General features: G+C 46.4%; 2 protein-coding genes across 3 annotated transcripts in view; one reads left to right on the forward strand and one right to left on the reverse strand.

The window, feature by feature from the left end:
- LOC131266060 (6-phosphofructo-2-kinase/fructose-2,6-bisphosphatase-like) overlaps positions 1-15,145 on the reverse strand; it is a 67,345-nt gene that overhangs the window by 43,115 nt on the left and 9,085 nt on the right. The window contains exons 1-2 of one of the 2 annotated variants that reach the window (XM_058268411.1): positions 4,359-4,462; positions 4,267-4,287 (exon numbers count right to left, since the gene is read on the reverse strand). Coding sequence is in view for 1 of the 2 variants with exons in the window: in XM_058268410.1 (XP_058124393.1) it covers positions 4,267-4,287 (21 nt within the window). In the remaining variant the exon portion in view is untranslated. Of the gene's footprint in view, positions 1-4,266; positions 4,288-4,358; positions 4,463-15,145 lie in introns of those variants that run through there. The other variant, XM_058268410.1, reaches the window with a different exon arrangement.
- Positions 1-15,145, forward strand: part of LOC131266062 (alpha-N-acetylgalactosaminidase) — a 48,711-nt gene that overhangs the window by 31,403 nt on the left and 2,163 nt on the right. The window contains exons 2-3 of the mRNA XM_058268412.1: positions 6,861-7,090; positions 14,646-15,090. Of these exons, the coding sequence (XP_058124395.1) occupies positions 6,900-7,090; positions 14,646-15,090 (636 nt within the window). The 5' untranslated portion in view covers positions 6,861-6,899. The remainder of the gene's footprint in view (positions 1-6,860; positions 7,091-14,645; positions 15,091-15,145) is intronic.

The raw sequence follows: 15,145 nt of genomic DNA on the forward strand, positions 1-15,145 counted from the left end.
ACCAAACACCAGTCGGACAGAGCAATTCAATGCAAAATGGAACTGTCGTCGGCTTGTTACACATTCTTTTGACCACTGGGGAGGCGGTGAGGAGTGATTCTCATGGCACACTGGACCTTCTTCTCCAGCTTCATTGCCACCGGAAAGGTATAAGTAGTCCAGCGAAGCTTCCCCCTCGAGGTTGGCCGGATTGCGGCCGGCAGTGGTCGTGCACGCTGAATAAATAAACCGCGGTGTTTGAATGTCAACTGTTCTACCTTCCATTCGTTTGGACGCTCATCCTTTCGTTCAGTTTTAAACCAAGGGTCGTTTGCGCTATGAAACTTTTATTTAACTTTTCACGTTTACCCTTTTCCGTGGCGGGTTTATGCATTTTTTTTCTTACCGGCAAAGGCCGATCGAGAGATTGTCCTTGCACCAAATCGGGACAAAACTTAGCCAGCAGCATGATCACGCTAAGGTGGTTTTGACCCACGTGTGTCACCAAAATGACACCATGTACTCCGAAGCAACACGATGCGACCCAGAATGCACAGTGACACAATATTTTGCGTCCCAGAAGGGTATGGAGAAGTTGACTGAACTTGGTCACAGAAACTGAAAATGAGATCGGAAAAATTACTACCGGAATGTGGCGCATTCAGCGTCGTGGCGTCAAAACAGAAGCCTACTGAACAGGCAGTTCAAGAGCAAACGGGAGTAGGAGAAATAGGTGGAGGAGGTGGAATAGATGGCGGATGCAGCGACGTTTCAGAGAACAGCATACATACACACACATAAACACCATCCCCATTAATTGCGTAATATTTCGTGCGAACTGACAACCGGTAATCTCCAGTCGAACCGGAGAAAAGGTGTACATCAAACATGTTCCAATCCATTGTTCATGGTTCGAGGAAAATTGCTGATCAAACCCTATATATCATGTGTGCTATTGATTTATTTAGCTTCCAAGATTGATAAGTTTGCTACCTTGAAAATAATGCCTAATGCTCATTTTAAGGGAATAAGAAATCAAAAGAATCCTTAAAACAACGAAATTCAAGTCATAGATGATCTGCAGGATTGCTTCAACGATAAATCCTAATGGTTTCTTTCCACCTCTCGATTGACTATATCTAACAAACAATTCAATCCTTCACATCCAAAATACAAAGAAAACCTAACCAAAGTGCAGTCCTAACCCTCTAAAAGCCCTTTGGCCCAGTTTGGGCTTCGACTGACTCGCGCTCGCGCCCTGGGAACAATACTAATTACATGTTTGCCACCCGGGGGGCCCAGCTCGCCGGGAGTCACCACCCTTTTTGGGCGCCGGGAGCGCACCCCCCTTTTTATTAGCGTAATTACTGTCAGCCATTATTTTGCACCACCATTATGTGTGTTGTGTGGTGTTTTGTAATCGCGTTAAAATATTGCTCACATTTTGGGGACCATTTGCTGCTTTACACGCGACTCGTGTCGAGCGGGGTTTCACTTGGCATTTGTTTGCTGGCCTGGCTACGACCCCAAACCCCTCGTTTGGCCATGTTTTGCAGTACGAAAATGGCGGCATCCGCTTCATTTGCTAATGACGACGGATCTTTTATTATTTTTTTATGTTTGCCCCCTGCAAGCCGGCCGGAAGTGCCCTGTACTACCCTTTGGCACTCGGTGCAACCCCTAATTTCCCTCTCGATGGTGATACACTGGGTGAGTTCCTTCCCGGTGTTAGGTGAAAAAAAGAAACGAAACAACATCCCCAAACGGTGGTTCCATTTTCATAAGAAATTATTTGCACATCATAGCGAACGGGCATCCATCAAAAGCTTTGGGGTGTTGTTGTATTCAAATAACAATAAAAGTAAAAAGAGCGCGCTCGTATCCAACAACCTTTGGCGCTCGATCGCATTTACATGATGCGTTCGCGCAACGAAATCGCCCAACTTCCTCCGGGGTCTGCACGTTCGAGACGTATGGAGGTGAGGATACGAAATTGGTGCACTTTACTTTGCTTACCCAACCGCGAAGGGGCCGGCCAGCCCAGCCGGCGGGCGACTTCTTCTCCAACAATGGCTTTATTTGTAAACACGGGTGGAGAAACCTCCCAAACCACCGACCCGTTCCGTTGCATCCACCATCGAAGCCACTCCGTTATGCGTAATGCGTTCCGGCGGGCAAAGCAGGGTCGGGCGGAAACATACGCACTTGTAGGGAAATGAAGTAGTGGTGTTTTGTGCCAACCACACTATCGAGTACTTGTTCCTACCTGTACGTTCCAGACCAAGCGCCGGCGGGTGGCCAACTTCCCACCGTGTGTACGGTTTCGTCATCTTTGCTGCCAAGATCAAAGTTAAGACCACGACCAAGTGTGCAGTTGCTAATGAGCCGATGACTTTCCGGACCGGGGCCAATCCCTGGGCACTAACAATCATACGCATTGTTGATCGTAAACAATCCTTCAGTCGTAAAGTTTAAGTCGCACTTTATGCTCTACATGAAGAATTATTGCGCACAGCAATGATTGCATTGTGACATCAAGCTGAAGTGGACCCAGAATAAGGGCTTGAGAACTTTCATCAACTGGATACAATGGCTTGTAGAAGGTGGGTTGCAAAATTGTTCAGATTGTAAGCGCTTAACACATCATATCAGGTTAACGTCTAAAACCAGCACGGAAAGAACTCTTTTAAATCCGATATTGAATCTTATCAGAAGAGATTGGAATAAACTTCGAAACCATCCTGAGTTCGAGGTATATCCGATCACATCTGATTTAAGTAGTTCTGCTAAACTAGACCTCTGATTTCTCCAAAACCGGTTACTCCACTCAGCTCTATCTACCTCATACTTTGTAGCGCACCAATACCGGTACTTCTAAAAACTTGTGGAATCAAAATCCGTACCGCTTTCATCCGATCGACATTGCATCTTAATTGCACCGATCTTGAGCAACGCGTGCCCTTCAATGCGCGTACTTCCTTTTATGAGCAATCAACCGTCGATGATTTATGTGTGATTCCTAGCGCTGGTGAGAACCCTTGGGCTTGGAAATGAACAAACAAAAATAAAACGACATGCTGCAAATGTCAGAGACGGCCCTTCCAGAAGGCTGGCGATGTTGGACGTCCTAAATGTTCTCCGTGTTTGGTGCGCGTTACCTTTGGGTTCAAACCGGCATCCCCACAAATGCCACAAGCACAAGAAGCTTCCAGTGAGTCAGTTGATCGATCCAGTTCGAAAGCCCGCGAGGCGTCCGCATAAAGCCGCTTGCCTTAAAGGCTCGAAACGAGGCGTGTCTGCAAAATTACTCCAGTCCAAGATGGAGTGTAGAGCAAATAGTCGATGTACGCGATGATGTACGAACAATTTGTGCCGAGACCGTGATAGATGCTCGACGCAAGCTCAAGTCCTTGTCGAAGCCATTCGGCGTTCGGAGATTGAAGCTGTTGTTTTGCCGCTACGGTTTTACCTTCCACTACCGGCGGGGCGTGAGAGTGTTATAATTTCAGGCTATTACAGTCTCATAAAGCCGAGGCGACGGTGCCCTCCAACCGCGCCCGCCAGAGCGTCCGGCGGTGTAACGCTGTTTCGCAATTTCCCACGACGGATGAGGTGGCGGGAGGATGTGTCCGAACATCGGTTTGATGGCTCTCGCTTTTAACCGTCGCCCCTTCTTACACCCGGCCGTCTTAGTGTCGACTCGGTGGGTGGAAGGCGTACCAAACGGTTCGAGAGTGATTCGGAAAGTTCAAGGTACACGGTGTTCCGTATCGCGGTGTGTACAACATCGCAATCGCCCCTAATCATTGCCATCCTCCTCACTCCCGGTGGCGGGGTGGCGCTGACCTTCACCACTAAACAAAACAACGGTACTCAGTGGTAGAGAGAGGCTGGTACCTCAATTTCATCCTCCATCCGGCATGATTGGAGGACCATACCGAATACGATGCGCTCTACTCGGACACCTCCTCCCTGGCAGTCCGAGCAATTCGTTGGTGTTCGCATTCTTCGTGTGCTCTGATTTCGGTTCCAAGGCGCCGCCGCCCCGAGCCGGTTAACAATTTCGCTCGAGGGCATGCCGCTCGAAAATTATCCTATCCAAACGCAGGCGGTGGACGCTTCGGATGCGGCGCCATCGAGGTGATCTTGACTTTCTTGACCAGACGCCAAAACCGATAGTTGATGGTCAAGAATTGGACCAGCGCAAGAGATATCGATGCCGCGGGGAGGAGGGTTCTCGCGTCGAAGGTGACTAAAGTGTCAGAAATTAGCGTGCGTTCGACTCACCTTCACTGATGCCATTTTTGCCTGCAAAGAGATAGAAACAGAACAGGATCATTAGTGTTTTGGTGTGATTGCTCAATGGCTGCTAGGCATACGTCAAGTTTAAGTGATGAAGTGCGAGGTGATGGTGTATTTCGTGATATGTTTCGAAAAAAAGTACTGGCCTTGAGAGTCCAAGATACCCGTAGGCGATCTCCGATGTGACCGTGATCCATGAGCGATGGGATGTACTACGGGCGATTTGGTTTCATCTCGAGGAGGATCGACGATTCTCGTAAGTTTGTTAGGTCTAAATAAACATGACATAGACCTCTAAACGAAGGTTACGCTAGTTAAGCAGAAGTCAGCGAGGTTCATGAGTATTTTTTTCTATAAAAAAATTACTTAACGGGTTTCATGTATACCAATGATTTGAATGAAAAATTTGGCAAAACCAAAAATTAATTATAAGCTTTGTGCGTAGCATAAATTAGTTCAGGTTTATTAATGTACAGCAACACCGATATAGTACATACCATAAGTGCTTATGGCTTGCTCAGGTTCAGATCAGTTACAAACACTTCCCTCTTTTCCTTCAAGTCCTGGGGCATATTTCAACAACCTAAACATCGGTTATGGCGCCCGATTAACGTCACTTTAACTCCTACTTGGAGCCACTCGACGATACTTCGTCGGCATCAATTGGCCTCATCGATCAAATTCTGTGCCACCTTGTGTGCTTTCGTGACAGCCTAGGGCGAGAGAAAAATCGGAAGGTGGGTAGCATCAGGTTTCCTCACCATGGCATAAGCCCAACCGCGCTCAGCTACCCGAGGCAATTTAAAAAGTTGAGGTTTGGTTGAGCTTCGCCTCCCCCGAATATTTAGGCGAATAAAAAAAGGTGTAATAAATCTTGAAAGTATGTCCCGACGTACGTTGGCCCGACGAGCAGATGTGATTGATGTGCTGTACGAGGAGCCGTCGGGACAGAGCGAGGCGTTCGTCAACCGTTCAGGAACTACTTTATTTCTGCATTGTATTCAAATTATAGCCATCGGGCCTGAGCCGGTGCGATCGGCAGGAGATCAAATTTAATCATGTCGACCGGAGGAAATCCCATGCACTCACGTGAAAAATTACAGCATCATGCAGCAGTGAGCCTCGTTGACGAATGGCACCTTCCTCCGCCCGTTCGTCACTGTATAGATATCGATTGCAGTGCGAACGATTTATGACGGACTGTAGATGAAGAATGTTTATTACACCCGCGTTATTGCGGGCGTATTTTTTCGAGAAGGAACTGATGTATGCATATAATCAAACCGAAGCACTCCCCGTGGGGATTTTTTCCCTACTAAAAGAAACACCGACAGCCGGGTGTGGGTGTCAATCTAACCAATTACCCTTTGATGTATCCGGTAGTCCAGCGCGGGGACAGCACCCTTTCACAGGGACGCTACATCAAAAAGATCGTTAACGCCACCCGAAAAGCGATCGGGCTTGCTGAAGCCGTGCAATATCAATCCTTGGGGCGTTGTGGCTAAGCTAAGAATGTATCGAAAGTGACAGCCGTTGCATGGTTATATAAAATTTAATGAAGCATAATCAGCCAGCGTTAATATGGCCTACACACCTTCTACTACTCTTTTCAACTCTGATTTTTCTTCGACATGGTCGCAGTTGACCAAGTGACCGGCAGATTGTTTATCATTCCACTCCACTGTGATCATTAAACACACTCGACGGTTTCGCGTTTTTCTCTGCATTTCTGAGATCGATCTTTTCCTACCGATCACGTGCCGGGGCTTGGGGAAAATTGTGTCGATGCATTGAAAAAGGGTTCGTTGCAATCTTAATCCAAATCAAAGAGGTTTTGTTTTAATTATGGAATTTATACCTAATCCAATGATATCGATAAAACGCTGTTGATTAAGGGCTTCTAATGAACTTCAAAAATGATTCCACCAGAATTTATTGATTCAAAAACAATGTAACTTTAATACTTCCATGCCGAATAAACCGATGCCCCACGGCACGGCTTGGTTAAAAATGTTACCAGGCGCGGAAAATGATCATTAAAATTAATAACATAACATCGACCCGCTTCACGTGTGACGCGCTCGTAAAGTGTAATGGATACAGATAATATTTTATTGTCGTCCGAAACTGTAAGTCCAACGTTGTCGAAAGCTTGCGGTGTAATAAAAATCAAAATCACGAGGTCGTAAGTGAATGTGTCACCAAATGTAAAGTAGAACCGAGCAACAAATCGTTTTTAAAACACGAAAACGTAATCGCTGTAAGTCAAACAGGGCGATCATAAATAAATCAGCTCGAGGTAACATTGGACAAACCAAACCTCCTAGGTTACTAAGCAAGGTTAACGAACTAATTATAATATGTCTCTCTTGTTACAACAAATACTCTAATATTAAAATCGGATGTCATTACAAAATTTTGTATAGGTAACTTTAATTAGCTGCCATAAAATTTGCCAAGCCGTTTGATGACAACTATAGTAATTTTTACACATCGTAAACCTTTTAACTCACCTTTTCGACACGGAAATTAACATTAATTCAATGTAATATCTTTTTCTCTACCATTTCCATTCACAGTGATCGACAACGAGCACTTCTACCCGTAAAACCTGCACAATGACGCAACGCAAAAGTAAAGGAGGGACACCGGTGTCGCTGATCGTTGGGGTTCTTTCGCTCGTCCTGCTGCCGGCCTGCATCTACAGCCTCGAGAATGGCCTGGCCCGAACACCGCCGATGGGCTGGCTTTCCTGGGAGCGCTTCCGCTGCAACACGGACTGCGAGGGCGATCCGGAAAATTGCATCAGGTAAGCGAGTTCGCTCAAATTGCGTTCCCCAACGAGGGTCGCTTGAGTCGAGTTACAAATGTGGCTGAATTGGCAAATGTCAAAACTACTACTCCCTCGACGAAAGCGAAAAACGTGATAATTTGCAGTCCACAAACGTACTCCCTGTGCTCCAGTTTCCTATTTTCTCTTTCTGACCCTATTTTCGCTAAGGCCGCCGTTAGGTAATGCATGCCCGTTTGGCGTGTGGTACGGGACGAAAACAAAAATGATTCATTTGCCATTCCAATCCTCCACCTCCTCCTCATTCTCCTCCTGCAAGGAGTTTGAAACTTCTTTTTTCGCCACGCATTAGAAACACGCCAAGATGTGCGATAGCGAGAAGTAAGAAATGCATCGCAACACCGCGAGGAAATGGCACGCGTGCACCGATTCCTTTTTGCTTCGTTTTTCTTCAGCCCCAAACACGTGCTTCCATCGCGCATGTGGCATCTGGCCACAAATCGAACTGCGCACGCCATTTTGCGGAAAACTCCAAGCCAAAGCACATGCGCTGGCCCCAAGCGAACGGACCGAAACTCCAAATCAACATTTCTGTCCAAGACCTTATTCCTCGTTCCATGCGAGCTTCCGATCGTATGATTATGGGTGAAGGCGGGCTAAAACCAATTTGAAAAAGGAGGAAAACTGAAATACTTGTAGAGGAAAACTGCCGAACGAACACCTTCCGAATCGAATTCCCTTTTTTGCGGCTGAGCGGTGTGCATTTCTTTGCGTGCAACGTGTTCACAAACTCTTCAGGCAGTCGTGGTGTAGTGGACGAGGCTGTTGGTTTGTCCGAAAGCACTTCTCCAGTTTGGTTCACGCATCAAACACAGCTTCTGGTTAGTGTCATCGTACGTGGCCACCTGTTTTCTTATCCAAACTAATTAGGTTCGCAATAGCACGCAAATGGTGCGCAATTAAGGCACGTTTTGAGATGCATTTTTTCTTCGTGTTCAACCGCTGAAGAAGATGCCGAAAGATTATTTGAAGTACAATTTTCGGTTTAATAAATCACTGCGCTGCATGCAATCAAAGATAGTGTCAAATCTGATTTCTTTTCCTTCACGTGAATAGTAGTGTTTTTCTCTTTCTTACATTTTTGTTGCATAACTACCATGTCCGTCCGTGGCAATGAAACTTATACTGCTCTTCACAAAACCAAATTCAACCATGTTGAATTTTAAATTTGGAGGGTTGAACGGCTAAGACGTTTCCCTACTGAAATAAATTGATTTTCTGAGCATACAAAACATCACAAGAAAGCATTAAAAACTACTTCCAATAAGAATGATTTTTGGAAGTTTTGTATTTGCACGGAAATCACGCAGGTCCATCTTGACCCGCTGATCTATACTACACCCTAAATTCATTAACCTGTAGTTAAGCTGCCCAACAAAAAATATCTTATTGGGTGTCACAAAACAGATAAATAACATAAAAAAGAAAGCCTTTTTATTTAGTTAAAGAGTTATTATGATGAAAGAGCTATAATCCACTTTCATCGTTTAATATACCTATTTATTTTCAATTAATGATTTTGTTCCCACACCCAACTCATACCGGTCTCATTATAACATGGTCAGCCTCAACTTTTCCGAACACTTTCGATTGACATTAATGCGAGCGGCTCATTAGATTTGTACTGCTAGATGTAAATCCACGCGATGGACTGTCGAAGCCGCTAATAACAGGTTGGCAAAGAAGCGTGAAGTCTTAGCGTGTGTTTCTTTTTTGAATTGTGCGCTCATCGTTCCAACTATTATCTCATTTGAAGAGCAGTACTATTCCTCTTTAAACGCTTGCCTTTGAGGGAATAGATACCAACAACGAACGGCCACCGCTGAAACGATCTTTCCAATCCAAACGGGATGGTAACGGTGCAACACACAGTGTGAGAGGAGTTACTACTGTCGATCCGGAAAATGACTGACAATCAACCGGATTGATTATTACTTTGTCGACAGCCGAGGCCCGTGGTGATCGCTGAGGAGCCGGGGATGGATTATTTATGGAAAAATGGAAAACAAATCACTCACTCATCTTTTTTCCCACCGGCACCGAGGGGTCCCGAGGTGCGTCAACAAGGAAAAGGTCAACCCGGGCTGCAAGTGGGAAAAGTAAACGGCCTACCGGAGTTACTGGTCGGATTCGCCAACCTGTCTCAGCAGACGCAGTACACCGTATTTTACGTTGTTTTATGGTTTGCAGTTCGATTAAGTAAGTTACTGCAAGTTGCGTGGGTCGGAGCGGAACCAGCAGAAGGAATGGAAAAAATATAAATCATTTCCTGCATTTATCGAATTGAACTTTTTTCAAATGCCTTTTCCTACGTGCTTGTGGAGACGTTGTAAAAAAGGACCATCATGGCGTACATTTTTTCAAACACCACGAGCATAAGCCGAAACAGTTCGAATAACAATTCGAGGGAGGTTGAACGAAACAAAAACCAAACCCCACGATGGGGAAGTAAATATGTAGATGCAGAGCGGTTGGAAGAAAAGTTGCTGTAACATGGTTTGCAATATAAATGTGGACCAAACTCGTGCCGCTGCACTACATCGGACGGGTGACCTTTTTTATGGACAGCAAGGAGGGGAATTTCGTTACATAACAACTTCTTGTACCGGCTGGATAGGCTGGGTGCGTATCAGGGAATAAATAAACCACGGTACTTGGCGTTCTTCGAACCCGACATTCGAACGGAGAACGGATCGTCGTGTCCTGTGTGCGTACGGAGATATTTGGTTTTTCGAAAGGAACATGCACCGGTCCCGCATTCAGCATCCAGCGGTGCACGAGGTCAATAAATCTCACACCACGACCGGATCGGATTCGGATTGCTCCAGTTAAACCATGAGCCCCAAAAGTACGCCAAACACCTCTAGATGACGAATGATGAATCATCATGAAACGATGGCGATCCGATGGCTCGGAACACCAAACCGAATGTTGCGAAACCCGCATGCTTCGGTCGAAATTATTCTTACCATTTTCGGATGCCCCACGGATTGCTCAAGCGTTGGTCTCATCTCATGCTCGTTTGCATTAAAACAAACCGCAAGACGGCAACGCCGCCGCTGTGTTACAATTTTTAGCCGGTCAGCGGCTTGGAGGTCCATAAAAATCACTGAACTGTCGCGAAGCAGAAACAACCCAACCACCCCCCACCGGACGCACGAAACAAAAACATCAAATTGATGAGTGTTGTGACACGTTCATTTAGATCTCTATTTCATGTTTCAATTTGCGGTAGACATGCGCTTGCTCCACATCTCTCCAAAGGCAGACGAGTTTACGGTCCAGTTTGGGGCTTTACACGGAGGACGATTAAATGCGTGCATTTGTGGTATTTTTGTTGCGGCACTTTTTGCTACCATTTCATCCGTCTTTCCTCGAGCGGAGTTTTTTTTCGGATGTCATTCGCTTCGCGAGTTTGTGGTACTTATGTAAAAATTAATACCAGCATCATTCACCCACTGACCGCGGGTCGCGCCATTTGGGTGCACTTTCTTCACCTTCTCAGTTCCGTGGGGGAGGAGGGAGTGTTTGCATAAACACCGGCAATTTTTCCTCCTGCGCGGCAAATAACCCGCCGAACTGTCGATTTCGCAACCAATTTGCCTTCCACTCTGGTTGGCTCTAATTACGGTTTCTTCGGGTAGCCCGGGCTCATCCGCTCCAAATTCATCATGCCACTTTTTAAGCCGACTCGAGCTCGCGATGATGGTAACTAGGTTTCGCCGCGCACACGACGTCTAATAATGTCATGAGAATGGACGGCAATAAGAGGGAACGCGTGTTTTTTTTCGGCTCTAGCTTGTTTGGTTCACAGGCGACGGCGGATTCTTCCTGCCAATCCGGTCGTGCACATCGATCGCCGGATCGCGATCACCCACAGTCACGCTCACGAATGCGCGTACGGATTTGCCTTTCGCTCACCGGTGAAGGAACTCCCGAACGATTGCCCTCTGCCACATCCGCCCCGGGGGAAGCTCTCGAGCACTGGTTGCATCCGCACGGCGACACGAATTCTGGACAGAAACCGATGCCGATGCACAAATCCTTTCCAATTTCCTAATCCTCGCACCCAGTCAGTGGACACGTCGAGTTGCGTTAGGCCAAGATTGCGAAATACGAGGGTCGGTAATTGAATTGAGCTCACCCACGTTCCAGCGGGGAACCAAATCTGGCCAAGTTCTGGACGTGTAACATGCCACTAGATGGAAGATATAGTGACGGAAGAGAGTCGCACCGTGCTTTCGGTAGGCTCCGGGAGGGGGCAAGACCCAGACTATGTCCGGTGGCTGCCTGATGGCGGACAACAGCCCAGGGTCTCCGTTGGTGTCGCCGATCGTGCTGGTAGAAATAATTGCTTCCTTGGACATTCACCAGGAGAGCGTGTCTTCACAATCAACGAGCGAGCGAAGGCACACGCCGGGACTCCACTCCACCGACATGCCACCCGTGTGGTGAATCATCACCACTTCTGCTGCTCACAAACCGCCAGGGGACCTCGCCTTTCCTTTACGAAATCCCGCAAACTATGGAATGGTCACTCATTTGCATAATGAGCATAATTATCGAACCAATCGATGATGGTTGGCGTGATGTGTCTCCGGTCGCCTCCATTTACCACTTCAGCACCCTTGGCTCTCCCTCATCCCGTCCGCGTACTGACCCGTCCGCGTAAGCATCTATGTTTTCCTAATGCCGCCGTAAATCCGCGAACCTCCTCGCTCCATTGTCCAACGGGGGGATTGGGTGTAGCTGTGCTCGTGTCAATTAAATTTAACAATTTTTCGATCAACGAAAGTCCCGACCGTTTGCTTCAGCACCCCTCCTCCATTGCGAACGTAGCACTCAGTGACAATCGCTCACAACGTCTACGAATCTTGGCTCGAGTCATTTCGCGACATCTTGAACAACACTCCAAACATGAGCTACACTCCGGAGGCTCGCGAGAAAGTTTACCACTTCTTCCAACGCGTCGGTCCGGCTGACCAGTTGACAAAACACACCACCCGACTCTACACAAACGTCGTGGAAGTCGTTAGAAAATGCTTAACCTGCCGGTTAAGTGCGGCTCTCCACGCGACAACGATCAGGTAAACAAGGTTCAAATTAGATCAAGATCAAGTGGAAGCTGTTGGTTGCTGGTGTTGGTTGGGGTGGTTTTGCAAGTCAATGCTTGACCCTTATTTTCCTGTTCGGTCAGCTGTGCAGGCAAAGCTGTATTATCTCGATTGTACGAATGAGGAAAGTTAACTCGGAACGCAAAGCAATTCAAAATAGACGATAGTTATCAACGGTTTCATAAACAAAATAGATAAGGAAGGATAAATGATCAAAAGTAATAGTTGAAAAGTTGTTACTTCATACACTGAAATCCCTGAATTTTAAGTATTAGACTACGTCTGTTTTACAAGCAAATTTACAAAGCAAAGCAAAGCACGCATACGCCAGTTCCGCAGTTCATTAGCAATTTTTTATAACGGATTAATACAACGTTTGATAAAGAGGTTTAAATCTATAAATTATAAAATGATTATAAACGTATAAACGAATTTGCTAGATAAGGAAGTTGCACAACGCAAGATTGATGAGTGAGAGTACTTTTAGGAAATATTTCTGCAGTCTGCAAATATTGTCTGATGTCAAATTATTTCGAGGTCATAGATAAACAAAACAAAGATAAACTTTTAAATGTACTGCATTATACCAAATGACCTTGCCCTTCGATATCCTTTTGGAAATCTAAACCGAGTTCAACGAATTGCATCGCATATTATCGTAGGACCAAAAAAAGCCTATTGACAACCGGATCGAACGCCCCGAAAAACTTGTCGTAGACTTAAAATCTAGCGTCCGATATATCGATTAAGGATGTATTGAGGGATCAAAACCTACCCCCATGTGCCTTTCTTAAATAGGAACCAAACTCAACGCAACAGGCGGTCTACAACACGCTGGGAAGCAAAGAATGAGAAAACACGGCTCAGATAAACTGGTCTTCCAGTGGACGGGTTTTCATACACAACGCCTTTCATCGATACCGGGTGTTAACAATAAACAAAGTTAAAAAAAACAATCGTTTCAACAAGGACACATTCTCTTCTTTTTGTAAACCATGTTTTGGTAACTGTAGATTGAAAAGAGAGGGAAAAAAAATCCTCCACCATAAAATGATACCACCTAGTCGGTGTCGATGTAGGACACGAAGCCGATCCCCATAGACCATTATCCCTCCTGAGTAACGGATAACCCGAAGCAGCTCCTTCAGCTCCATTGAAAAGGCAACGGTGTTGGAATAAATTGAATATAACAATGAATACATTTCCTAATCTCCTTCCCTCCCTAGTGTTGGGCTCCAGCTCGGGTTGATTATTTGATTTGAATTTGACCTCAAGTGGATCCGGTGCTGTTCAAGAGAGGATCTTCACAAAAGCCGAAGCGCATAATCGCGCTGTAATCGATCGATTCAATCGTTTTCTTTAGATATGATCTCGCGCCGCGACGCTTCTGCTCCAATCACTTTTTGTTGGGGACCGCTTCATCGATGCACCAGGCGCCAGGTTGGGAGAGGGCGCGCCTCATTGTTCGATCATTGTGTCCTTCGCTGTGTTGGCCGTGTCATTTTTCTGTCTCGAAATTGTAAAAGTCACGCGACGCAATACGTACACGCCTTAGGCTGATGGCAGCCGGCACACATTACGATCACAATTATGCGATCCACGCGAAGATCTGGGTCAGTTCTCTGGCCATTCCTTTTGAGAGGTAGTAGAATCATACAAAATATCCAGCTACCACACCACCCGGCCACTGTGACTGTGGGCACCCGGACAACAAAAAGGGTCACCCCACGGATCTGTCTAGCAAAGTTCGTTTGACCTATAGTGCAACGGTTTGGGGCCCGAGGCCAATGACAAAGTCACCATCTGGGAGCATCGGAGCTCGAGACCCGGCGTGGTTAAATCCAGGAAATCACGACCACACGTTCTAGGACCGCTTCTCGGTTGCCTTAGGCGGTTTGAAACACCTCATCGCTTTAATACTGCCATTAAGGTTACTGCGGAGAATGCATCCATCCACACGGAAAGGTTCCTCAATATATGGGTGGATCTCAAGCTGAAAGGGAGAAGCAGCCGCCCTTTTGCATGAAGGATGTTGCGTGACTGGGATAAAGGTCCGTACCGGCAAAATAAATAGAAAAGCACCGTTTTACAATGTGTTACTGCTGAAAGATCATTGGATTGGATGAACGCGGAAGGCATTCGTTGGACCGAAAGCCACAGAGTAATACATTATTCCACTTCAGATAACCCGCCAAAAAAATGAGAATAAGGTTTTGCTTAGAAGGATTAATTCAACTCCAGTGGGTTGAATAGAGTCCATGCAAAACGCATTGCAATCCTATTAAACTGAACCCATTTGTTCAAAAATAATGGAAACTTTTCTATCATATATAGAAATTGTATAAGCCTAACGGGTATAAAGCACTTAATTAAAACGATCTTTTATCTACTCTTCACAGTGAACACCTGTTCCGCACAATGTCCGATCTGGTCGTGAGCGAGGGCTACGCCGCCGTCGGCTACGAGTACATCAACGTGGACGACTGTTGGCTGGAGAAGTCCCGTGGGCCTCGTGGCGAACTGGTGGCCGACCGTCGACGCTTCCCTAGTGGCATGAAGGCCCTGGCCAACTACGTGCACGCCAAGGGACTTAAGTTCGGTATCTACGAGGACTACGGCAACTACACGTGTGCCGGTTACCCGGGCATCCTCGGCTTTTCTGCCAACGATGCGGCCCAGTTTGCGTCGTGGGATGTAGACTACGTTAAGCTGGACGGTTGCTACTCGCTGCCGATCGACATGGACCATGGGTATCCGGAGTTTGGTCGCAATCTGAACGCAACCGGCCGCCCGATGGTGTACTCGTGCAGTTGGCCAGTGTATCAGATCTACGCTGGAATGAATGTAAGCTCTCCCGACGATCGGAGTTTCTTGACTGGAGTGACTTTCGTTGGAGTGT

Source organism: Anopheles coustani, chromosome 2, assembly GCF_943734705.1.
Source record: "Anopheles coustani chromosome 2, idAnoCousDA_361_x.2, whole genome shotgun sequence".
Taxonomy (NCBI): Eukaryota; Metazoa; Arthropoda; class Insecta; order Diptera; family Culicidae; genus Anopheles; species Anopheles coustani.